Below are 26,510 nucleotides of genomic sequence, written 5' to 3' on the forward strand. Positions count from 1 at the left end.
TTTCTCTGCTCTAATTGAGTTTTGGGCTCACATTTGCCTCACTCTGGAATCCATGTCGACCATAAAAGCTGGCACGGTGACTCACTGAGGAGGAGGAGGAGGAGTGGTGGTGGTGGTTGTGTTTATTCTTCCCTGGGAGCTGCTCTTCCTGTTCATAACAAAGCACTCCTAGTCGCTACAGTTAGGACTCTCTCTGCAGCTATAAATATGGGAGCTGTCATTGTTATTATGATCATCACAGACCTTTTACAGTGACCCTCCATTGTCTGCTGCCAGCGTTGAGCTGCCGTGCACAGACAATGGAGGGACTGGCGTGCGGTTGGGCAGGGTTTTGTTCTGGAACTGGAATAAATGGGGTCAGGGACTGTTAAATTTGGACTGGATGAAGCTTTATGAGGTGTGGCCATTGTTCCTCTGAGTCACAGAACAACATCAGAGAAGAGTGTGTTTAATAATAAAGTACAGTTAATGCTATTTTTAGTGAGGAATAATAAAGTAGTAATTGACTTGAATTGATTGGAAAAGTTAGTGTAATTACTTAGAGTTGGGTTGCTTACATGTCATTATGAGGTTACACACATTGTTTACATATGTTTCACTATTTTTTGTATGTTTTTTTTTAATACTTTTATACTGTTATTATAGTTATTGCTATACAGATAATTTTTGGTTCAGACAACTTTTTTTCAGGAAATTTACTGTGATCTCCTGACATGTTTCGACTGTCAACTGCCAGTCTTCCTCAGAGGCGTCTACTGATCGTTTTTTGGTTATAGTTTTAGCTAGATTTCAAATTATTCCAGGACCAATATCCGCCTTTTTCTCATTTTTACTTTTGTCTAATAAGTCATATTTTAACTTGTGTGTTTGTTGTTGTTGTTTTTAGTTTGAACATCAAAATTATTTTGTTCCTTAAATACTTCAGAGTTTCATAATGGAATCCAGATTGTGCATTTTAGCGTGATTTTTTTCCCCAAAAAAAATTAGTTAGAGTTGGGTTGCTTACATGTTATTATGAGGTTCAACATATTATTTACATTATGTTTCACTATTTATTTGTGTTTACTGTTGTTGTTGTAGTTGTTATAGTTACTGCTATACAGATAATTTAAATACATGCTTTTATAAGTTTTATTTTTTTGGTTATCGGTATAGGTTTTTTTTTAATTTAATTCAGACAACTTTTTTTCAGGAAATTACTTTAATCCCCAGACAATTTTTGTCTATTAACTGCCAGTCTTCCTCAGAGGTGTCTGCTGATCGTTTTTTTGGTTATTGTTTTAGCTGAATTTCAAATCTAATTTTCAAATATGCTTTTTTCTTTTTCTCTTTTACTTCAGCCAAAAAAGTAATATTTTAACTGGCGTTTTTTGTTTTATTTGTTTGTTTGTCCTTTAGCAGGAATACATAAAAAGTACTTGGTTCCTCAATTACCCACAGAGTTTCATCCTAATTTGATCCAGATTATGCATTTTATTGTGATTACCCCCCCCCCCCCAAAAAAAAATCATTTTTTTGCATCTTATATTGAGGTTACACATATTGTTTGCAGATATTTGTAAGTTATTTATGTTTTTAATACTTTTTTTTTTATTTCACTGTTAATATAGTTACTCCTATAAAGATAATTTAAATACATATTTTATGCTTTTTTTGGGTCATATTTTTAGCTGGATTCACAATATTCCAGAACGTCTTAATCAAACATGCCTGTTTCACATTATTTTTGTGACAATTTAATTAATATTTAATAAAAGAAAAACGGACAGCTGAGCGATGGATAAATAAAATATAACGCTTTTAAGCAGTGGACTAACAGGAGCCCCTCGGACTATTAAAACAGCTCTGCACTGTTGAGGAATGAACTCTAAACCTCTAAAGACTCGCAGATCAGCAGCAGATGCTTCGAAATCCCGTAAGTAGTGAGTTGAGACCTCCGTGGATTCAACTCCTCTGTTGTGCTTGTTTCGCAGATGCTCGGTTGGATTGAAACTCGGAGGCCAAGTCAACACCTAAAATGTGTTATTGTGCTTCTGAAAGCATTCCTGAACCGTTCGTGTCAGCTGCAAGAGTTCACTGACCACCAGGAAATACCATGTGCAGGAAAGAGCGCCGAGTTCACAGCATTGTTGGGTTCTACGTGTAAAAGAGATGTTCACAGGGAAAAACATTTCATTCTATTCAACATCAGACAAAGCATTCTTCTTGGTTCAGTTTGCACTGTAGTGCAACATCTTTTTTGACTTCTTACAATGAGGAACTTAACTTATTCACTATTTTAGGGTGCATTCACATTGACGGATCCTGGAGTGGTTAAAGCACTCTGCAGCCATAAATCCCGCCTCCTCAATGATGACGAATGGAATGTTGGTCAAACTGTAAAGTTTAAATACTCATTGCTAGTGATGTATCGATTAATCGCAAGGCAGTTAAAAATCGATTCATCGGTATCACGGTTCACATCGATGCTGGCGGTGGACCGCATCTGCTACAACTTTCTTTCTGGTCGCCTTCTACTCTTAAACATGTTCATAAACGATTCCTTACCCCTTTAGCACCGAAAGAATATCTGTAATATTACGTGAATATCTGTAAAACTCATGTTTTTCTATTAGCTCTGTCTGCTAGTGCATAGCATCTCTTCTTCACTGCAAGAATATCTGCATGCCAACCGACCACTGAGTTACCAGCGCCCTCTTCTGGTCCAAACAAATATCTGATGTATATACAGTGCAGACTGTTTTTTTTTTTTTGTTTGTTTTAAAGTCCAATTGTTAAGGCACAAAATATATTTTCAGTTGCACTTTTAAAAAGAAAAAATACTATTATGCAGTTTTGCATTGTTTACTATAGAACCAGAATTTAAATCAATAAGCTTCTTCTTCATTTGTATTTTTCCTTTATTTATTTCATTCAAGATTTATTTTTAATTAAATTGCATTGTTTTGAATAGTTTATCAAGGGATTCTTTTGACAATGAAAAATAAAAGGAAAATAGTATAGTATTTTCTAGTTTTTTTTTCCCCAAAAAACTGATGGAATATTTTTCAGTCATCATTTCTACAGTCCCATTTTGTAAAATAAATCGTGAGAGAATCGTATCGTGAATCGAATCGTATCGGGAGTTGAGTGAATCGTTACATCCCTACTCATTGCCTATTGGATGTTGTGACACAGAGTCACTCAAAGTTGCTTTTAAAAGTTCATCATTTTCAACTTCGCAGATCGCATGATCAAGTCGCTGGAATCGCACGAGTCACGTCACTTGAAGGGAGGTCGCGTGACGTGACTTGACGTTGCGTCATTTGTTTATAACTGAAATAGTCCTGATGACTACATTTTGACTAAAACTAAATGTATTTTCGTAAACAAACAAAACTATGATTAGAACTGAATCAAAATTGGCAGTTCACACTGGTACACCTCACGTCTACTTTTCCTGCCGTCTGCAACTTTGAGGACGTTGTCAGTTCAGAGTTCTAAATAAAACACCTTTTCTTTGAAATACAATCACTGGATTTTATTGAACTAATACTAGACAAGTTTAAAATCATTCCTCTGATTGTGTGAAGTCTCTTTTCTGTGTTGCGTGTGTCGTGTAATGATTGCAATCTGAGTCCAAGTTAGAACTATGGCTTTAACACAAACATGGAACCCTATAACTGGGATATATTCTGCAGACTGGATTGTGCTGACTTAAGGAGGGAAAGTGTTGTTTGGTCTGAGGGTTTGGAGATAAATTCCATGTGAGGAACAGGCCGACCTCAGGGCCTGACCTGCTGGAGTCAGCCTTAATGTGCGGCTGTGCCAGGGAGTGCGCTACGGCCATTTGTTTATGAGCTGCTGCTGCGGTATCAGCAGAGCCTGAGGATCAGTAAAGCCTCGCCTGAGCTCCAGTGAACGCCCTGTAAAACCTGATAGTTGGAGATCAGTCCGTGAGCTCATAAGCTGTCACAGGTGGAGCGGAGGAGTCCGTTTTTCTATCAGTAAACCTTTGTGTAAAAGAGCACAATTCTAACACAAGGTAATAATAGAAAAAATCCACAAAGCAATGGATTCACCAGTCAGCTAAAACCAGGTCTGATGAATCCTGCTTCCATCGTACCTCATCTTTTCCTCTATACCTGGACCATGGACTCATTTTACTTCAAGAAACACACAAGCTCTTTTCTCATAAAAAAATAAAATCTGAGGAAATGAGTTTCCTTGTAGTAATAGTAGTAGTATACCGTACTCCGTTCAAAAACAAAAATAAAATCAGTTAGTGGTGGTACTTATTTAGAACATTATTTAATTAATGAGATACTTTGTAATTATTTAATCTAAATTAATCACATAATATTTGACATGAGAAACAACATTTTTCCAATTTAAATGGAATTTGCTATAGGACTGAACCAATGAAAACAATAAATGAGCTTAAACAGCTAAATAGTGTTTATTATTTCCATCACTGAGTGCTAATATAATGTGTAATATGAATACAAATATTATGATTGCATTGTTCACTAAGCACAAACTTAAACTTAAATAAGCTATATTTATGTTTTTTTCTGTATTTTTTTGTAAACTTTATAAAACAAATAGTTAGAATATCTGTGGCATGAAATAAACAGAGCACATGATGAAGCTGATGAATTTAATTTAAAATAGTCTTTCTGTATAGCAGTTGATAAATTGGGTCAGCCGATGCTATCTGTCGCTTAGCTTTTAGCCCCGCCCACATCCTCTACCACTGAGAGTGGTCGACTGTCCACTACAATCGTTTATCCACTGACTTTGTTCATTTGTCACCCATGGACATACACTGTCTGCTCGGAGCATGTTGCAGTTGCAGCACTGTCTGAGTGTCAATGCTAGCTGTCCGTGCTAGCTGCTACATGTTTAGCATTAAGGTGGTAGCGGAGGCTAGAAGAGCTCTGGTAATCGGCAAACTTTCTCGGACAATTTGCACACAACTCCGGTGTTGTTTTTTTTAAAAGTAAAATGAATTCCCATGAAGCACAGCAACGATTTCTCCTCTGGTTCTCCCGTTTCTTCTGTTGTAGTCTGTGCATCAGTATTATGGGTATACTGCAAACACGTGCAATGAGAACGGTTCCACGCTGTTTGGACAGAAAAAAAAATAAATTAGATTAATTGCGGTATTGGTTATTTTTCTGTAATTAATTAACTATAATTAATGCGTTGAAGACCCAGCTACTCATCAGTCATTTCTGCGAGGTTTAGTCCAGTGAGATTACACAACCTGAAGTCTAGAGCAGATCAAAAAAGCAGATTCTATTCCAGATAAAAAGGAGGGCCAGTTCTTGGCTCATTTCACACCTCCTGACAGGAGCTGGCAGACAGACAGTAACGCTACAGCGTGATTCAAGTTCAAATGCAAACATGAAGCAATGAAAAGGAGCAGGCGTGTGTGTGTGTGTGTGTGTGTGTGTAAAAGTCACCAGAAGAGCCAGGTTTTAACACGTTTAGCAAGTGAAGGACGGCTAAGCTTTACCAGCTCACGTGTACCAGGCTGTGAGTCACTGACTCAACCTCCCATGGTTCACTTTAGTACGTTTTTGCTGCTGATATATTCATTATATGATATATCATTATATGATATATTATCATACCCACACTGGAAAAGCAACAAGCAGCTGCTGCAACTGATGGGATTTTCCATAAATAAACTTGGAGCGATTTCAACTACCTTTATTAGGCCAGGCTGTTGTTCTTCTGGTTTTTCTTGTTGTTGTGTACACTAGTTAAAATTGCTACTCCTCCTGTGATTCGGGACCCTATCGGGCTGAAATTTGGTAGGTATAATTTATGGATGTGTACGCATTGACTCTCGGAGCCCGATGTTCAATTTGGGGACCCAAACGAAAAAAAAAAAACAAAAGTCGATTTCTCATTTATTTGCGAGTCAAATATTGTGACAGTTGGTGGTACCGAATCATTGACACATACCGATATATGAATGGGCCCATTACTCCGTATGTGCCATTTTTCGAATGACTACGCCTCCGTTAATGCTCGTTGAATTGGGCTGTAATTTCACGTGGATATTCTATGAGCGAATGTCAAGAGCCTCTCGGAGACCTTTTTTTACTCGGTAGAACCGAGTCATTTGACTGAATTCTCGTAAACGTGGTACTTGCTATTTGGAGCGGAGACGTTCCGCCGGCCTGTCCTTGGTTCATCCAAACTTGTTTATTTTACACCTATTCGACTTATCACAGCTATCAGCTCGATTTACATGCTTCTTTCATATTTCATCAATAAAAAAAGACTTCTCCTTCTTCTGCATCCATATTAGTTTTTTGGGTTGCACGCCACCACGGTTGCGGTCAATTATAATTTGAATTGCGTAATTGAAAAAAATCTGTTGCTATTGAAATAATAATTGAAATGTAATTGTGTTTAGATAATAAACTTTGCAGTTCTATGGAAACGTCTATGGAATTTCATGGAAATTCTACAAAAACTGTCATTTACAATTTAATTAAACCCAAACTGGGTGAATCATTTTACAGTTCTATGGCTTACAGATACATAGTTAATAATTATTAAAAGATGTTTCATATCAACTTTTCCCACTTAACATTTCAAAATAATTGAAATCGAGGGGTGTACCGACACCAGAAATTATTAATACCAATATTTTAATAGATTAGGAAGCCCAACAAGGTAATCAATAGCTGGAAAATACATTGGATGATCGATAAGGTTTTTTTTGGGTGATTTAAGACATGGGTCAAAATTGATCCGTTATCATAAGAGATGCTAACAGAAAGCTAACACAAAAAAAGATTACGTTTTATGGGTTTATTTATTAAAGGATCAGTAATTGTGATTCATTGTAATTGAACTTTAGTAATTGAGAATGTAATTGACTTTCAAGGGGAAAACAATAATTGTAATTGGAAAAAATACCGGTCACTGTAATCATAATTCAGTTGTAATTGAACATGGATAATTGAAGACGTAATTGTAATTACAACGATGGGTATGCACCTCTTTTTTTTTTAATATTATTCTTCTTACAAAAAATGATCGCATTTTTGAGGGCGTAAACAAAAACTTGTGAAAATTTGAACGCTATATAGGACTAGCGAAAAATGTAATATTTTGGGGGAACTGATGATGACATCTCTGTGAAAAATTAGGACATCATCACTCTCTACAATGATGACATCATCACAGACAGACAGATTCCTTGCTTTTATAGAGAGATACGTCTTGCATCCAACACTGCACTGTTAAAGTACTTCATACATTCATATTATTAATTTAAACATACATGTTTATTTGGTTGTGTTATAAAACAATCTTGACAATAAAGTTGAATGTTTATAGATTAAAATATTCCTCTTAGCAGCCTGTTCACTTGGATGATGTGCTACGCTTATGGAAGTTATTAGTTTGTAGAGCTAAGTAGATGCTAATTAATTATAGCAGCTTTAATTTGTATGCCAAAAAAATGAGTTATGGTTTAACCCAACCCTCATTCATAATCATAGCGCCTACTATTGGTAAAATAAAATCATTGACATATTTGCACAGAACATTGCAGGAAAGTTTGTGATATAATCCTTGAAAATGGTCAGCTACGTCTCAACACTGCCACACCCTGACATGCAACACACCGCAACGTGCGCCACTTCCCGATATGCGTGTGGTTGCGAGGGCCCGTTCATCGCTGCTTGCAGCTTTAATTGACCCCAACCCTGCACGCCACATTAGGGGGAAAAACTGACATTATTTAGATTGTGGGTTTTTTACGACTGACTGGAATCTAACCTTTTACCGTCTACCTGAGAGCTCGTCCTGCAGCTTTCCTCTGTTCTGACCTTACTGTGACTCATCTACAGAACTCCACTCAAAGTTTGAACATGTGAGCAGTATTTCCCCCATGAATCACCAGGCATCAAATAAACACAGTGACTTATTGACTCCTTTAATAATTCCACACCGACATGCTCTGACAGGTCAAAGACGACTTGCCTAAGGGGGAAGACTTCTCTTATCATCAGTGGGGGAAAAACAATGAGAGAATAAACTTCCTGCTCTTATTGATTTATAAAGTTGCTCAGTACATTCCAGTATAACCACTACTAATCTGGGTTTTTACAAACACTACATTAACTGAAGGGTCATTTCAACAAATGGCAAGCTACAATAGCCTCACATAAAGGATTTTCAATATTTGGAAGTGGTGAAATAACCTCAAAGTTGTGGTCAAAAATAAAAATGAAGAAGAATTTAATATCCCAAGAAAGAGTAATCTTTATTACCATAAATTAAAACAGAGATCAGACTTTTTCTTACATTCCCAGATGCAGTTATGGGCCAATGAAAGTAGTTTAAAGAGACTGTCACCCAAGAACCAATGCATATACTGTATGTGACTAATCATTAGTGATGTGAACAGTCTATGTTCATAGCTCAAAGCTGATCAAATTACAGGGAGCTGAGGCATATGATAAGTTGTTTACTGAAGGTCCAAACATGTTCTAGACCCAAACCCTGACATGCGATTTGTCCAAATTTGAGGGATTGACATGTGCACCAGATAGGATGTATAGCAGATATTTTTATTCTGAGAAAGTAGGTGGAGCTGTATTACTACACCACATTTCAGTTTCCTATGTGCTGTAGTTTTTGAGATATTGGAAGCTCACTAAATTGGCCATATCTCAAAAAGTATTCATCCGATCAAACTAAAAATTTACAGTGTGCCTATTGAATAATCACGGAACAATTTGTAAAAAAAATTCAGAATTTTATGAGACTGAAGTGCATGGGCCGATTGTTTAAATTATCTAGAATTGTGGAGTTTGTAAAACTCAAATGAGTAGAGGTTATACTGATGAGTACTGAACATTTCTATAAATCAATAAGAGCAGGATATTTTCCCACCTAATGTTGCGTTGTTGACCCATTATTGTCACTTTTAACCTCCTTTCATGGCTGTTATTTGCCCTTTTAAACTAATACAATACGTGGGATGTCCTGTAAATGTGTTGAAATGACATGGAACGACCCAGAGTGAACAAAGGACGAGGGTTCATTAATATTCGGCTCCTGTCGTCTGCTTCTTTCCAGTCGTTATGCAGTAGAAAGAAAGAAAACATACATTGTGGTCATATGACTCTGCCTGGGGATTGATAAGAACTGCTCATGGTCACTGGTTAGTCAGTTACTTTGGTACTGTTTGAGTTCATTCCATTGCATGTTATTGTTTTTAATTTTTGGATTAAGTGAGACTTTTTATTTATGCAAGAAAATACCTGGATTTTATGTTTCCCTGTTTTTATGGCCTTTTCTTTACCAGTATGGAAAGTTTTTGTGCTCGCAAACTGGCGTACCCTATCCTCTTTATATCCCACTGAGGGTGACAAACTTTCCCTGCAACTACCAGGTTTTACCATAAATATTAAAGTAGGAATTAGATATGCATGGTGTGACTCTGAGAATGTAGTGCGGATATCTAAATGGAGCCATATCCTGCTTAATAACAGCAGTTTCCTGTAAGGCATGCGAGGAAAATTGCTGATCATCTTCTGCCATGTCCTCCCTTCCCTCATCATGTGATCCAAAGGCTGACGAGTTGACCCCAGAGTGGTTAATATACTCCCACTGACCACCTTGACTCACCCAGACGGGACTCACAGGCTGACGCGTACTGACAGAACTTCAAAGCAGCTGTTAACGTTTCATTGGTGGAAAGATCTCAGAGGGGGAAAAGTGAGACGATAAGCTGACGTGCTTAAAGACAAACTTGTTTTGGTTTTCTGTGGGATTTGTCAGACGACACTAAGTGTGATACCTCTCAGCGAATCCATTTTTCTCTGTCCAAACATGTTGTCAGAGTTATTTGATTTGAAAAAGAGAAAGCAAGTATAATTGAAAAGGAACAAAACTAAAGGAATGTTGTGTTTCTATCAAAGTCATTTTATGGAACAATCTGAACAAATAACCAACAAATCCAAATCACCATTTAGATAAAAAAAAAATATTAAAGCAAAGATGTTAAGAAAATATAATGAAATATATTATGTGTGACTGTCATGAAAGGTATACAAAATATTTCTGTTTTTGAAGGGTATTACCTGAATTGTACCTCGGAATGTGCTATTGTTTTATTTTGTTGCTTTTTGTATTGTTGTTGTTGTTTTCTTTGTGTTTATATTAAATGGTTTTAATATTACAATTTCAATCTAAATTACGATTTTATTAAGATACAACTTTATTCTGATAAAATTATGACTATTTTCAAAATGTTACCAATATAATCTCGAAATATTACAACTTTCAGCTTGAAATAATGTAACTTTAATCTAATAAACTTATGATTTTATCAAGATATGACTTTATTCTTGAAATATTTCCCAGATTTTTCCTTTTTTTATGTGTCCCTAATACGCGGTCGCAAAAATGTATTGTTTTTGCTGTTTTGGTGACTCTTTAAAGATAATGTTAACACCTTACAAATAAATGCAAGGTTATTTAAAACAAAACAATTGCATTTTCAAGTTGTTTCTGAGTTTCATTTTGTGACATTTGTCTTTAATTTGCACTAGGATTAGCATCGAGAAATTACATTTGCAGCCAAACCAACACAAAATCTAACATGAACCGAATTGTTGGAAAAAATACAAATGTAATAAAACCCAAAATATAATAATAACTGGTCAATAATGTAACAAGATGCTGAGCCCAAAATGTCAAAACTTTTTGCATTATGACATATATTAAAGCCTTTTGGAGAACCTTGACATTTTTGGTAACTTATTTTTTCCTTACCTTCATATAAATATACATATATGAAAAATAAATGTGTGTATATATATATATACTGTATATGGATAAATGTTTTTTTGTTTTGGGCTCAGCATTGTTCCTTGTTACACAAATTTTGTTTTATTACATTTTTCAAGTACATTTCGGGCTCTTTTGTTACATTATTTACTAGTTATTACATTATTTCAGGTTTTTATTACATTTTTCATATCTAACAATTTGTGTCATTATTAAATATCAGGCTCTAACAAAGCCTGTTTGAAGCACAAAAGCTAAAAAAAAACAACCTTAATTTTCACACATCAACCAAACTACCTGTTTTATTATTATTATTATTATTATTATTATTATTATTATTATTATTATTATTATTATGAAACAAAGCATTTTCTTCATCTGTGATGAACTTAAAACTGTACATATAAATGTTAGTGATGACGAGCGGTGCTGCATCTGTGTTTTGTCATCCTGTAGCCTGCTGGGAAGAAAAGGTCACGCTGATGAGATAAAGACGCCTGCCAGGCCCACATCAGGGACCCCCATCCAGAAAAAAGGTAGTTGGTTTTTTTTTCAGACTTTAGCGAGCGCTAAATAAAGTGTTTGACTATAAGCAAAACACTAATGAAAAAAAAAGGGGAAAGAAGAACACACGTCTGTCTGTTGCACGTGACGTCTAAAGGTTCCTATTTATTAAAACATCAGAGTACGTATTTTACTGTTTTTAAACAGGGACAACAGCGGGGGCCACAAAAATGTGATTGTGTCTCAGACGAGGGTCACATGATCCACATTCATGTCAACATTTAGAATAATGACCAATTTAAGCATTAATACAAGGGGTAAAAAAGTCTTTTGTCTTTTTGTCTTAGTGGTTTTGATGTTTTGTCATTTTGTGTGTTTTTGGAGCCATTTGGTGTAATTTTGTATATTTTTCTGCATTTTCGTTGTCAATGTGTGTAATTTTTTTGTCATTTTGTGTGTTGTTGGAGTCTTTGTGTTTTTGTTTTGTTTTTTTTTTTCGAGTTTGTGGTGTAATTTTGTATACTTTTCTGTCATTTTTTGCATTTTTGTTGTCAATTTGTGCATTTTCGGGGTCACTTTCTGTATTTTTGTTGTGGCTTTCTGTATTTTCCTGTCATTTTGTGTCATTTGTTATTTTGTGTGTTTAAGTGGTTGTTGTGTGTGTTTTGGACATTGGACTGAGGGTCACATAATGTGGTTTTTTATTTATTTTTTGTAATTTTTTGTGTTTATGGTGTAATTTTGTTTATTTTTCTATCATTCTCTGCCTTTTTATTGTCAGTGTGTGTGTTTTCGGGGTCACTTTCTGTATTTTCTTGTTATTTTGTCGACTGTGTGTCTTTGGAGCTATTCTGTAATGTGTTTTATATGAGTCAATTTGGATATTTTGGGAATTTTCTGAGTGTTTTTGTGTAATAAATTAGACTGAGGGCCACATGTGGCCCTCCAGTTGCCCATGTCTACTCTATCACGTTACTGTTGCTGTGTTGAGCTTTGACCCCCATATCAACAGCAGGGGACATCTGTTGGTCTGTTTACACACACTGATGCACAACAGCACTGGTTTACGCTGAAATAATCAGTAAAAGCCTCTTTTTTTTTGTTTTTGTTTTTCCTTTGTGTTGCATTCTGGATTCAAAATGACTCGTCTCTCTCGCTTTCTCTGAGGTTTGAGATTGTTTTCCCAGCAGCAGCTGTGGTGTTTAAACCAGAGCCCTTAGCTGGATCACATGAAGCCAGGAGTTAAAGGCGGAGCATGAATAAAGCACCGCTGAGTGACCTTCGGGCTTTGTCAATAAAGTGGGAGCACCATGTGCTTTCTGCTATTCTCTCTCTATTCTCTATCTGTAACAACTGATCACTGGTGCGATAATGGCACTTTGTCAATTAGCTATATGACTTTTATTATAATTTAACTAAAAATGGTAACCTAATATTTCCTTTTAAGCATCCAAACTCACTCCCCCTCTGCACGGACTGTCCTATTCTCGTCTGAAGAAACAAACTTAGACTCGTTAATGATGATATTCAGACACTGTGTCCTTATAAAGGATGAAAAAACTCCCAAGAAGGTTAAGAAAATACACACTCAACTGCCCGTGTCAAACTCAAGGCCTGGGGGTGCAAATTCGGCCCTTTAGACCATACAATTCGGCCCACAGTAGATATTCAACCCATCCATAAAATGATCAAAGTGATGGTCTATTGTTTTATGAATCTGTAATAACCACATTTATATATTTATCTGAATAATATCTACTGTTATCCAGGATAGTTAGTAATATTTGGGCCATAATGTCTATATGATCATCTTAACGATGTAAATCCTTGTTTTATTCATAAATAAAATGGGTTAGTGGTTAAATGAGATTTTAAAAATCACAGAAAAAAATCTGTGTGGCCAAAAACGGATGTAAAAAGTGGTAAAAGGGTTCAAAGAGTCAATACTGGCTTAAAAATGGCAGAAATGGGGGGATGGGGAGTTAATGTAACCTAAAAAGTAGGAACACTTTGTTTAAACTGGCAAATAATGGACAAGACAAAACAGGAATGTGGTTAAATTTGTAAAAAAAAAAAAAAATAAGTATGAAATATGGTGTAAAAAGTGACAAAAATGGGTCAACATATGTGATATTGGTTGGGAAAAGTGGTGGAAAGGGTTTATAAGTGCCGAAAATGTCTGGAAAATGAAAAGGCATTGAAATTTGATGGAGAAGTATAACAAAATGCATTAAAAGGAGCAAAAATATGGCCAGAAAAAGTGGTGAAAATAGGTTAAAATATGGCAAGTTTAGTGTAGTTGCAAAAAAGGGTGAAAAATAAACAAAAATGGGCTCAAATTGTAACAGCTCAGATATGTAAACATACAAATTCGATGAAACTCCACAATATTTGGAGGATCGCAATTTCCCCATGACTTTATCATGACTGCAGTCGTTTTAAATCTCAAATTGTTTATGTTTATGTTGAAATTGCTCATTTTCCCGCCTAAAATCTGCGGCCCACTTAACATCACACTACTCCGTATTTGGCCCCTGAATTAAAATGAGTTTGACACCCATAGCACAGCTGTCTATTTATGTAAAAAGAACTTGTTTTTGTCAGTGAAACGTCCCTGCTGTGACCACTGGTTGCCACACAGGAAACACTGCAGTGTAAGCGTCAGACAGACACAACATGTAATTCTCTTTCTTTACATCACAGCTCAATTAAATAGTAAATATATAGGAAATTGCAAAAGTTACTAGTTACTTTCAACCGCCCTAACGTTTATTTTTGATAATAAATCTCGCCACGGTTCCCTTGCATACAGTAAACATCTCATGTATAAACGGAAAAAGGAAGAGACCAAATCTTGCACAATTGGAACTTAATTTATTTTCCAAAACGGCATCTTTAGAAAATAAAAGTATAATTATTTTTTAAAATAAAATAACACCAATGTATTCAATAAATTCTCAAGCTACATTAATGAACTATAAAACAGTGCCATGTGGTTAACAACATAATAACCAAATCTGGTTGGTCAACTATGATATGATTTGATTGTTATCTTGTCGTTTCATTTTTTGTAGTTTTGTATGGAGGTATATTTGTGTCTTTATCATTCAATAAAAAAAACAAAAAACTTTTCAGTCAAAAATAAATATGTTTTTGAAACCCAAATAATTTTTTTATTTGATTGAAAATGTTTTTTTTTTTTCACTGAAATGTTTTTTTTTGTAATTGAATAATAAAGACAAATCTACCTCCATAGTTTCTCAATGTCCGTTGATCATTTTAAAACAAAAAAGTAGTAATTTACTCAGTAACGGTTGGGTTTAGATTTGTAATGAAATACTGATTTAGAAACATACTCCAAAAAAAGTACAAGTACCCATAAAAGCAGCTCATTTCCACTAATGTGAGTACTTGTAATCCATTACTTTTACCTCTTACAAAGTTAAACCACAGCATGTTCTGTCCTGATTGACCACGAGTCACTGTTTCATCGTTTGAGCAACAAATCATTCCAGAGTCATTTGGTTTGAATAATACATGACTTTTATTCATGACACAGCATGAGTGCAGAATGGGGAACTCCGTCAGTGCATTTAATGCCAATTAAATAAGACTCCAAAATCTACAATGAAATGCCGTTGGAACAGTAAAAGGCACCACTGACACATTTGTTTTTAATAATAATATACACACACACACACATATATATATATATACACATTAAAAAAGCCTGTATCTTTAATTTGATCCCTAGAAATCCACAACTCACCACAGAAATGTACAGATGTGCAGGTGTGTGTCACTTAAGTCCTGCTGTTCAGTGATAATCACATTCCCATCCAGGTCAGTGGCATTGGGTAACTGCAGTATATTCCACAGGAAACATCAAATGATTAAGCGGTAACATTGAATCCACAGGGTCATGAAGTAACACTGCAAAGCCAATGCAGTTAGCTAGGCCCCAATCTTTGACCTGCAGGAATTTCTTACATGATGTGTTTTTGCGTTTGGTGGGAAGTGAAGAAATCACACCGACGACTCCCCGTGGAAAACCTTGGCTTTGAGATTCCTCAGGCTGCATTGCAAGCTGGAGCTGGTTTCCGACTGCAGGGCCTCGGAGAACTTGACGTCATATGTACTGCTAACCTGGGACTTCCTCTTGATGGAGTTCTGAATAGTCTCCGAGGTGAAGTAGTAGATAATGGGATCAAAGCAGCAGTTGGAGACGGCGATGCAAAGGGCTATGGGGTAAATGGTCCGGACTACCGACTCCACAAAGCAACCTTTCAGAGTCTTGGTGCGAACCAGAGCGTAAAACACCAGGTTCACGTTGTAGGGGATGAAACAAAAACAAAATATGAACAAATGCACGATAATCATGCGTAGGATTTTGGTTTTATTAAGCTTCCCCCCTCGACTGATGGTCCGAGGCCGACGCAGGGTCTGTAGCACCATGATTGAACAGCACACGTTGAGCAGCAGCGGGATCAGGAAGCCCACGGTCTCTATAAAAATCACCACCTTGGACAGATGCGACTTCCATTGCTTGGACGAAAAGTTCTCGAAGCAGAAAGTTGCGTTGGCCTTCTTGTCGCTGGTGGTGGGCTGCAGCAGGAACCCAGTGGGGAGACTGGCCGACAGCACCAGAACCCACACGGCGCCGCACACCAGCTTGGCATTGCGCTTAGTCCGTAGCATCCTGGAGCGGAAAGGGTACACGATGGCCAGGAAGCGATCCACGCTGATGCACGTGAGGAAGAGCATGCTGCCGTACATGTTGGTGTAGAAGAGCGAGACGGACACCTGGCACAGCATCCCTCCGAAGGGCCAGTTAATGTTGATGTAGTAAAAGACTCGCAGCGGTAGCGTGAAGACGAACAGCAGGTCCGACGCCACCAGGTTCATCATGTAGGTGGTGGTCTCGTTCCTCAGCTTCAGGGAGCAGGTGAATATGTAAATGGCCACCATGTTGGTGATGAGTCCGAAGACAAAGACGATGCTGAAGACTGTGCTGTACAGGGGGTACTTAAAGCCATCGCTCTTGTTGCAATTGTTGGTCAGCTCTGTGGCATTCCCAAGCAATGCCTGGACGGAGATGTCCATCAGGACGGTTGTGTTGTACATCATGGGAGACACGGAGTGGAAAGATGAGGGGTTTGAGTTATCTAAGGACCCTCTATCCTGAACAACCAATGGACCATGAATGAGAAGTAAAGGAGAGTCCAGCAGCAGGATGTGGTGAAAGACCCTCAGGCCATCAGGACAAACGTCTCGTTCCAGCACAGCTGTCCCACCACAGAAAGAAGTCTGGTCCACATGGTAGGATAGGTTGGAGGGGAAGCTGTAAAAAAAAAGCCCCTCTTTCACAGGACAGAGAGTCAGGCTGGAGCGTGGTCCCTTCCCCCTGCACGTCACCTTACAACCTTACAAGTTCCAGGCTCAGCTTTACTCCACCCCCCCACTCCGTCCACTCAGCACAAGATGGCATGTCCACACTCAGGTCTGGTTGAGCAGTGTCCTCATGGCAGCGTTCCTCTTTGTTGTCACTCTCAGGTGTTTGTCCCTCTCACAGCAGCAAAGTTGTCACATGTTCGTCTCCTCTCAACACAAACCACCAAAGGTCCTTCCCACACCGCATTGATCCCACGGTCACAATATGTTGGTCCTCCTGTCCCTGTTTCTCCTTTGTAGCCGACGCTTCCACAGCAGTCTGTCAGACTCACATAGTCTGTGCTGCTGCTGCTTCTTTGTGCTGCTTTCACACAGTTTTTGTACTTTGAGTGGAAAGCAGAGCAGCTGTAGTAACTCCTCCCACAGCCTCTACCCATCTCCTCCCACTCCTTTGTCTGGCCTTACAGTTAAAGGAAGAGCCAAACAACACCCGACTTAAAGGGAATTCATCACAAGGGTTTGATTTTTAGATAAAGCCTCCTTTATAACACGTGTCAAACTCATGGCCCTTTAGAGCAGGGATTCTCAACCTTGGGGTCAGAATATTTTTTTTAACAATTGGAGCCCATTTATGCTTATTTTTACCCTTTTTCTGAAACTACACAAAATTGCCACATTTTAACCTATTTTCATCACTTTTTCTTGTCATATTTTTGCTCCTTTTAATGGATTTTTGCTACATTACTCCCATTTCTGTCACTTCTCCATGACATTTCAATGCCTTTTCTGCTCATTTTTTCCAACTTAAAGACATTTTTTAGCACTTAAAAACCACTTTTCCCACCTATTGTCTCATATGTTGACCCATTATTGTCACTTTTAAGCTATTTTCCCTATATTTTATGCTTATGTTTGCCAATTTAATCACTATCACAATTTTTCATGCCCATTATTTGCCAGTTTAAACCAATTGTTCCTACTTTTTAAATTACATTACCCCAACCCCCCATTTCTGCCACGTTTTAGCCAATATTACATTCAACCCTTTTTACCACTTTTTCTGTCAATTTTTGTCCACTTTAATTTGAAACTTTTTACTTATTTCTGTGGTTTTTACAATCTTGTTTCGCCACCTTTTCCACCATTTTTGGCCATTATTTTACTCATTTTTAAAAAAGAATAAAGTATCAAAGAAGAATTTTGAATTCAGTTAGAATGCCTTAGGACAGCGTTTTTCAACCTTGTTGTGACCCCATGTGCGGTCGCCTGAAATGTTTAGTAATAAAATGTAAAAAAATACTGATTAAAGCTAACTTTATATATATATATGTATTTTTTTTAGGCGTATTAATTTATTTATTAATATTTTGCACAGTACAATACATAATCCAAGGTTTTTTTGTCATCATGTGCATGAACTGTTAAGGCCTTAAATATTAAACAGAGTAAAAGAATAATAGTATAATAGAATAAAAATTAAAAAAAGCAATAATACAAATATAACATAATATATACAAAATGTTACAAATATAAAATAATATACAAAGCTGTCAGGATGGGGTTTTATTTTGGAGGGCAGGCAGGAACTCTTGGTCTCCCTCCCAGCAGCTTTCGCCTGCTGAGCACCAGCTGCTGGTGATTGGTCATCAGCTGCAATGGATGAACTTATCTGTGTATCAGTTCAATGCTGGGACATTACGACGTTATCACTTGTGACCTGGGCTCGGTTTCATGCCAGTAATTCCTGGATCTACAACAAGTGTTGTTGCTGTTGGACATTCTTCTTGTTTACCTTCACTTCACGTTCTTGGTTTGCCTTTTTGTGTTTTGTGTTTTGTGTTCCTGAGTCCCCTAGCTTCCGGGCTAGCGTCCCTGAGTCCACTAGCTTCCGGGCTTGCGTCCCTGAGTCCCCTAGCTTCCAGGCCCCCGTCCACCCACCCTGGTTTGGTGTTTGTGTAGTTATTTATTTATTTTTGAGGAGCGTTTGGAATGTCAGGATGGGGTTTTATTTTGGAGGGCAGGCAGGAACACTTGGTCTCCCTCCCAGCAGCTTTCTCCTGCTGAGCACCAGCTGCTGGTGATTGGTCATCAGCTGCAATTGATGAACTTATCTGTGTATCAGTTCAATGCTGGGACATTACGTTATCACTTGTGACCTGGGCTCGTTTTCATGCCAGTAATTCCTGCATCTACAACAAGTGTTGTTGCTGTTGGACATTCTTCTTGTTTACCTTCACTTCATGTTCTTGGTTTGTGTTTTTGGATACCTCTGCCTCCCTGGACTGACCACTTGTGTGTGATGAATTCCTGCTTGCCTGACCATGCCTAAGAACATAAAATATTGGTTTAATGCACCTGAGCTCCGCCTCCGTCTCTGCATTTGGGTCTGCATCTACACGTGACACACAGCAATCATGCCAATAATATCACAGAAATAGATATACAGTGCAGAAAGCTCAAAGAGCTTAAATAATAATTATTGTTTTTCAAATTAAAACACCACATACATTCTCTAACAACTGTTTTCTATACTCTCACTTTCTCAAATATAAATCTAGCTCAAAGTATGAAAATATCTGAGCTGGCGCATATTGTTACTTTGTATAACAAACATAAAAATGGGATCACGACGAGAAAAAGGTTGGGAACCACTGGCTTATATTAAGAGTTCTCTGGAACGCTGGAATCGCCTCTGCAGGTCGACACGAGAACACGACCTTGTCTGTGAAGTGAAGGCAGGGCGTCCTGTGTTCAAATCCAAAAAGACCAGCTTTAATTTCAACAACAAAAAAATCAGAAGAACAGAAAGCTTTCATTGTGTTTACCACCCAAATGTTCGTGTCTCTGCTTAAAGCCAACATTCAAGTTCTTGTTCAGCACAAACGGAATAAGTGGCAGGATTTGTTCAGTGTAAAGTAGTTCAGCAGGAAGAACTGGGAGGTGTTTGAATAATTAAGCTATTGTAATTCAACAGAAATCTGCGTGGATGCTGTAAGGCAAGGATGGGCAACTGTTATCACAGTGTGGCCACATTATCAACATTCATGCCACTTTTAAGAATATAATATATATATTACGACCAATCTGAGCATTAATACAAGAGTTTTTTGTGGATTTTTTTAGTCATTTGGTGTTTTTGGAGTGATTTTGTGTATTTGTCATTTTGGGAATTTCTGCTGGTATTTTGTGTATTTTGTGTTTTAATTATTTCTTGTGTGTTAGTTTTGCATCTGTGCCTTTTTGGATTTTTTTTTTAAATTTTTTTTTTTTGTGGTTTTGGGTATTTTTTTCTGTCATTTTGTGTATTTGTTAGCGTTGTGTTTCTTTAAAACCATTGTTATTTTTTGTGAGTTTAGGTAGTTGTTTTGTGTGTATTGAGTCGGGTTTTTTTTTTTAAATTCTTTTTTGTATTTTTGTTGACATTCTGTGTGTTTTGTGTGATTTTGGAGTCATTTTGGGAATTTCTGCTGTCAATTTGTGTATTTTGAGAGTCACTATACATGTTTTAATTACTTCTTGTGTTATTTTTGCATTTTGTTTAATGCCAATCTGTGCTTTCTTAGGGGGTTTTTCAGTATTTTTGTGGTTTTGGGAATTTTTTCTGTCATTTTGTGCATGTTAGTGTAGTGTGTTTCTTTGGAGTCATTTTGTTGTTGTTTTGTGTGTATTAGGAGTTTTTTTTGTGTGTTTTTATTGTTGCTGTGTGTATTTTTGTTGACATTCAGTGCATTATGCTGTTTTGTGTGTTTTTGAAGTTATATTGTGCATTACGTTGGGCTTCATATTACTTCCAATTTCTTGAATTCCAGTTTTTGTTGGATTTGTCTTAGGGGGCCGCACAGAATTACACCGAGGGCCGCATCTGGCCCCAGGGCCATCAGTTGGGTGGCTTTTTTGTGTTGAAAGGAAATGCTCTGTACCTGGTTTGGCTTTCCTCTCTGTAAACTATGAGGAGGATCAAACGCTTAGTCATCCTGCCACATCCCACTCTTTGTAGATTAACACAAGCATTCGCCGATAAGAAATCCACAACTGATGGTTATTGGTTATAAAAACCCTTTTCCTGTCTCCAGCACCGGGAGAATGACATGAATCCAAATCCTCACATGCTTCATTTTTAAACCTTTCAGTTGCCAACAATAGTCAAACAAATAAAGGAAAAAAAATTTCAGGGGAATTAAAGAGACACGGGGTGTTTTATGATCGCTGCGCCTCTCTTTGTCAGTCCACCACAAAATAAACATCTCCAAGGCTGGAATGAAATGTTCTAGTAAAGACCAAAACCTGCACTATTGTCTTTCACTTACAAAACAGTTCCATCCAGCACATAAAAACAAGCTCTTCACATGCAAGTATGTGGTTTCTAAACAAAAACATGTGCCTCAAATCCCTGGACTGTTAAATTCTCCACAATGTCAGGAAACTGTCTCGTACCCCCAAGGCCAAACAATTGGAGGCTTCAAATAAAGAAGCCAAAGGGTGACATAACCTTATTATGGAATATTACCAGCAGTACTGAGGTGTGGCCAGATGGTGTTAAATTGATAATGACTTTGCAATTTGTTATATTTCAACTATCCATGAGTCAACAAGGCTAAGTGAACGCACCAAGGAGCACTCATTTGAAGAGAAATAAACTAAGTCGTCATATGAGGTTATAAAGGTTGCTCAGTGACTGGAATTCCATCCCAATAAAGTCAATAAAGTTGCTTTTTTTTTTTATTTAACCAGGAAAGTCTCATTGAGATTAATAATCTCTTTTTTAAGAGAGTCCTGGAAGCAATGAGGTCTGAGTGACTTGCTCAAGGTGGCACACAGTGGATTTGAACCTGCAACCCTCTGGCTCCAAGTCCACTTCTGTAACCACTAGGAACATAACATCCATCCATCCATCCATCTTCTCCTGCTTTTTCTTAGTGAGGTTGCAGGAATCCATCCTTGTATTATCCAATAATTAATACAGGCGATTAGTCTTGAAGCGCTTACAAGGCGTTTCAGTTCTGGAGGCGGGGCAAACACTTGCAAAGTAACCAATCAAATGAAGAACGGACGTGATGACAATTGTGCCTAAATGATGCTGGCAGAGGAACATGGCGTATAGTAAAGCAGTGGTTCTCAAACCATTTTGGCTCAAGTACCCCCTTTTTCTTATTACTGAAACCAAGTCGTCCCCCCCCCCCTTTGTCCGACTGCAACATTTTGTTCAGAAAACTATTTAAAAACAACTCTAGAGCATAATGATGATATGAACAAGTGATAACACACATTTTAAATAATCTAATGAAACAGTATTTGTGCAGTGGTTCCCACAACCTTTTTTGGATCGTGACCCCATTTTGATATCAAGAATTTCTGGTGACCCCAAAGACATTTTTTTTTCTCGAATTAGTTTTTTGAGTTGATATATATATTATATAAATTACAGAATTTTTGTTCAAATATATTCACAAAGTGAAAATATAGAAATACAGTTCTTTAAGATTGTGTTGTTTTGATTAGAGAAAAAAAAATCAAAACATTTCAAAAATCTTTTTTCATTTTTCCAAAATTTTAGGGAAACTTAGATTGGCTCCTGACCCCAAGGTTGAAAAACACTGATTTAGTGGATCCTGAATAGATTTATTTCTATCATTTTTATCATTTCCAGTCATCTCACACTTAGTGTGAGACCAAGACTGACTTTATTTGTTCATTGTCCTCTCTCTCATTTGAGAAACACCATAGTAAGGTACAGACTAATGGTTTTAAAGCCTCTTCCTGTTGTGGTTTCAACAACATCTCCAGGTCTTTTAAAACAGAGCAGCATCTCCGTACTTCTCCTCCGTGGCGGCCGCCATGTTTGTTTTGACACTGCTTGGCTCAGGATATATGACATTCTTTATGTACGGCTCTGATTGGCTCGGTTTCTTTCAAACCAAGGAAATGAGCAGAAACGGCAGCATTATAATACCCACTTTTTCACAAAATTACAAAGTGGGTGTGGCTTATGGCCAGGCTACCGACTTCCCTCTCTCGTACACTGCTTCCCAGGGGATCCTGAGGCGTTCCCAGGCCAGCAAAGAGCCATAGTCTCTCCAGCGTGTCCTGGGTCTTCCTCTGGGTCTCCTTCTCCAACTCTAACCAATGGGAAGCATTGAACATGATCAGCTGGGTGATTAACTGATCAGTTGTTAACAGATGAAAGGACTGGACTAGCTTGACTTCCGTGCCTGCCTGAACTAACGCGATGCTCAATTTCCATCATCATTATAAGGCTTATCATTTTAACTAAATCAAACATTATAAAACCCCATATTTGTTTGCTTTCTCTCTCAGGTAGCCCTTGTAGCGCCATCACGAACCACGATTTGAGATAAACTACACTAAAAACGTGTGTTTTTATGACTTAAGAAGCTGTTGTGTGTAGATGACGTCTCATAGCAGAACAAGATGCCAAAGTATCACCGTGTGAAAGTCTTTTTTGAGAAACAGAACTAGTCATTAGCTTTTGTAACATACAGGTTTCATTGAGCTAGCTTCAAAGAGTACTGGGGGAAACCTTCATATACCAACATGACCAAGGTATGTGCTCTCATGCTTTGGCTTTCTAATCGGATTTCCACAAAGACCCTCCGTCGGTGGTTCATGGGTCACAATCGAATGCGTTTTGATGATCGTTGGAAGTGTTCCATGTAAGTTAGAGGAAGGAGGCCATGGGATCGGGATGGCTACGGTTCCCACAGGATGAGCTGGAGGATGTCGTAAGAGACAGGAAATTCCCAGGTTATTGATACGTAGGGATTAAAAAAGTACAAGCCTCTTGATTTCATCTTTTCCAGAGGTTCTCAAACAGTGGGTCAGGACCCAAAGGTCAGTCTCAGTAAGCAGTGAGCAACAGACTGAGTGAAGAGAAGAGAGATCTACTGTAATCTTATCAAAGGGAAAAAGGTTTTTGTACAATATTTATGAAAATGCCTCTATGGCATCTTTATGTTGCTGCTGCTGTTAGGGTTCTATTGTTTTATATATTGATGTATTATTATAATTGTATATTTGTATTACTTTGTATACTTGAACCTAAAAAACTTGAACTTAAGGACGTTATTTTGTGATGTAAGTAAGTAGGTAAACTTTATTTATGGAGCATTTTTTACAGACAAAGGTCACAAAGTGCTTTACAGCAAATTATTTTTAAAAACAGTGAGATAAAATGTACATGTTATGCACATATTTTAAAATATCGACATAGTGTAGGTCAATAAATTGAAGATATTTTGCTCAAAAAAAAAAAATGATGTAAAAGGTTGAATTTGCCACTTAATGGATTTTTTGGATCTCCACTGTAAACACACAGTTTATTAACAATAATAGAAGTGTTTTTACTTCATTCGTATTGTGATTTCTTGCGTTTGCTGCCAAAAAAGTCACTTTCCAACACATTTCTGGTGTTTTTCACTGACAGATCTTAATCTGGACAAAATTGAATATTTAACTATACATCTGAAGGGGTTTTTCTGTCAGTTTGGAGCGATTCAAAATGTGCATTTTAAAAAAAGTCAAATAATTGTGTTACTATTATCAGCTGAGTCCCAGACTATCCTATCCATACTATTTTGGGGAACTCAAAGACTTAAGGGTGCACTGGCACTTTCAATTCCCACATATTCTTTGTGTGTTTTTGCACTGTGACGCCCACATGGTTTCCATGGTAACAGAGGCCACACAAACGACAATGACACGCTGCAGAAGTAACTAGAACAGCAACCACGATGGCACGCGAGGCGTCGCAGCACGTTCACATGCACTCACGCACTTTTCTCCACAAATGCACAAGATGAGATGTTTGAAAAAAAAAAAGCTGAAGAGAAAAGTAACTGCATTGTCAAAATATGTGGTTTTTAAAAAAGCTAAAAAAAAGTCTTATAAAGATCACAAATATTAAAGATTATTCCCCAAGAAAACCTTCGACTAAGCTCGACATGGACATTTGCTTTAGTTTTGTGCGGCCGCCAAACGCACAAAATGGCAATAAAAACATTAAAAGAACAGCAAAAATACATGAAATTACTCAAAAAACATACAAAATTACAAAAAATACTGCACAAAAGGATGACAAAAATACACAAATTTACTCCAAGACTCAGAAGACAGCTGAAAGAATTCATAGAAAAGTTAACACAACGAAAACACAAATGACTCCAAAGGCATCACAAAAGTGACTCATGAGGTACAAAAAACAGAACGACCAACAAAGGATACAAAGCGACAACAGAAATAGACAAAAAAAACATGCAAAATTAACAAACAAATGCAAATAACGACAAACAAATATGCACCATAACAAAAGGAAAACAGACTAAACCTGTTACTGTTCCCTGCATTCATCTTCAGATTGGTCCTAATGCTAATGCTAACATGATATTTTTATATCGTAGTCCTCCGATCAGACGTGTAAAATGATGCTTTTTAAAGATCTTCCTCTTTATCAAAGGAAGTCACAATCAAATAAGTCAAAAAACAAACCTATCAAAAGAACAGAAAACAGAAGTCTGCTGTCCACCCCCCCCCACCACTGAGCCTTATCATCAGCAGCTTTTTACTGCTTTGTAAAACAAATACTTTTCACCCACTAACACTACCTCCCCTCCCCCCAACGCACTCCCCCCCCGACCGCATGTTAGCACAATGTTCTGACAGAAGCGCTCTGTTTACAGCTCCATAAGCTCGTACTGGTGCAAAGTGCAAAAAAAAAAACAACCGTCCAAAGCAAAGCAAAACAAACAACATTCAGGAGAATAATTCAATAATAATGATCTTGAATCATGTGCAGCGGGAAATTCAGCATTCACCAGATAAAGCTGAAGTCTCAGCTCTGCTTGAGTGAAAACCATCATTAACTGGTTGACCAGTTCCTTGGCCCCACTGGCCTCCAGCACAATGTTTGGAATTTTAAAACTCCAGCTTTCATTTCTGCTTGCTTTTGTTTACACTGAATGAGTAACACACTCCCACTGACCAAAAACACACACTGTTTTATTAGTAATAGTATAATGGCCGAGTGAGGGCATTTGTTGTCACGTTGCCGAGTTATTTTTCTCTGAGGAACACCATACTCCTGGTGTTTGTTTGCAGCTTCCACAGTTACTGCATGTGTCACATGGGGTTTTGTCGTCACAGCTGGTTACTGTTATGCAAACAGGACGTGGAGGCATCGTAGTGCTTCTCCGTGAGCTGCAGATTGAGGAACAAACCGCATCTGAAACTGGTGTTTGGTGTAAACCACACGCACTGATTCAAAAGAACAAGTCAAGTCTTCTACTGTCACGACATCCTGTACACCACGTATGGTCATTGCATCGGCGAGGTGGCTCCACCGTATGAAACACTGCACACACTAAACACTTGAAGAAAACAAAAAAAACTTCATTTTTGTTTTTATCAGATAAAAACAGTGGCCACGTTTACATGGGAGCTTTAATTCCTCTTTAACCTGACTTCGTAAACATTTAATTCCTAATGCTAATTTAATTCTGAATTAAACTTAATTCCGAATTAGGTGGCTAGTTTATTCCATTTTTAATTCCGAATTAAATAATTCCTCTTTGTAAACAGTTAACACTAATTACACTTTAAGTTAATTCCAGTTGTTCTGCGCATGTGCGACTTGTGGCGATGACGCGCTGGGCGACGACATAATCCAACATGGCCGCCGGGAATAGAGCCGACACTATTTATTAAGAGCCTTAAAAGACATGGATACAATGAAGAGGGTGGATGGACGAAGGCATAAACACGCAGACATTAACACGGACACATGGACTTATTAA

At 37.5% G+C, this 26,510-nt stretch overlaps 1 protein-coding gene and 1 long non-coding RNA gene across 2 annotated transcripts in view; one reads left to right on the forward strand and one right to left on the reverse strand.

The window, feature by feature from the left end:
* LOC114474230 (uncharacterized) overlaps nt 1-26,510 on the forward strand; it is a 45,318-nt gene that overhangs the window by 3,400 nt on the left and 15,408 nt on the right. Inside the window, exon 3 of the long non-coding RNA XR_003675353.1 lies at nt 11,266-11,345. This is a non-coding gene — a long non-coding RNA (uncharacterized LOC114474230). The remainder of the gene's footprint in view (nt 1-11,265; nt 11,346-26,510) is intronic.
* lpar6a (lysophosphatidic acid receptor 6a) lies at nt 14,839-17,097 on the reverse strand. Its single transcript, XM_028464377.1, has one exon. The coding sequence runs from the start codon at nt 16,438-16,440 to the stop codon at nt 15,340-15,342; it is 1,101 nt and encodes a 366-aa protein (XP_028320178.1). The 5' UTR covers nt 16,441-17,097; the 3' UTR covers nt 14,839-15,339.

The sequence above is a fragment of the Gouania willdenowi genome, chromosome 13 (genome assembly GCF_900634775.1).
Source record: "Gouania willdenowi chromosome 13, fGouWil2.1, whole genome shotgun sequence".
In the NCBI taxonomy this organism is placed as follows: domain Eukaryota; kingdom Metazoa; phylum Chordata; class Actinopteri; order Blenniiformes; family Gobiesocidae; genus Gouania; species Gouania willdenowi.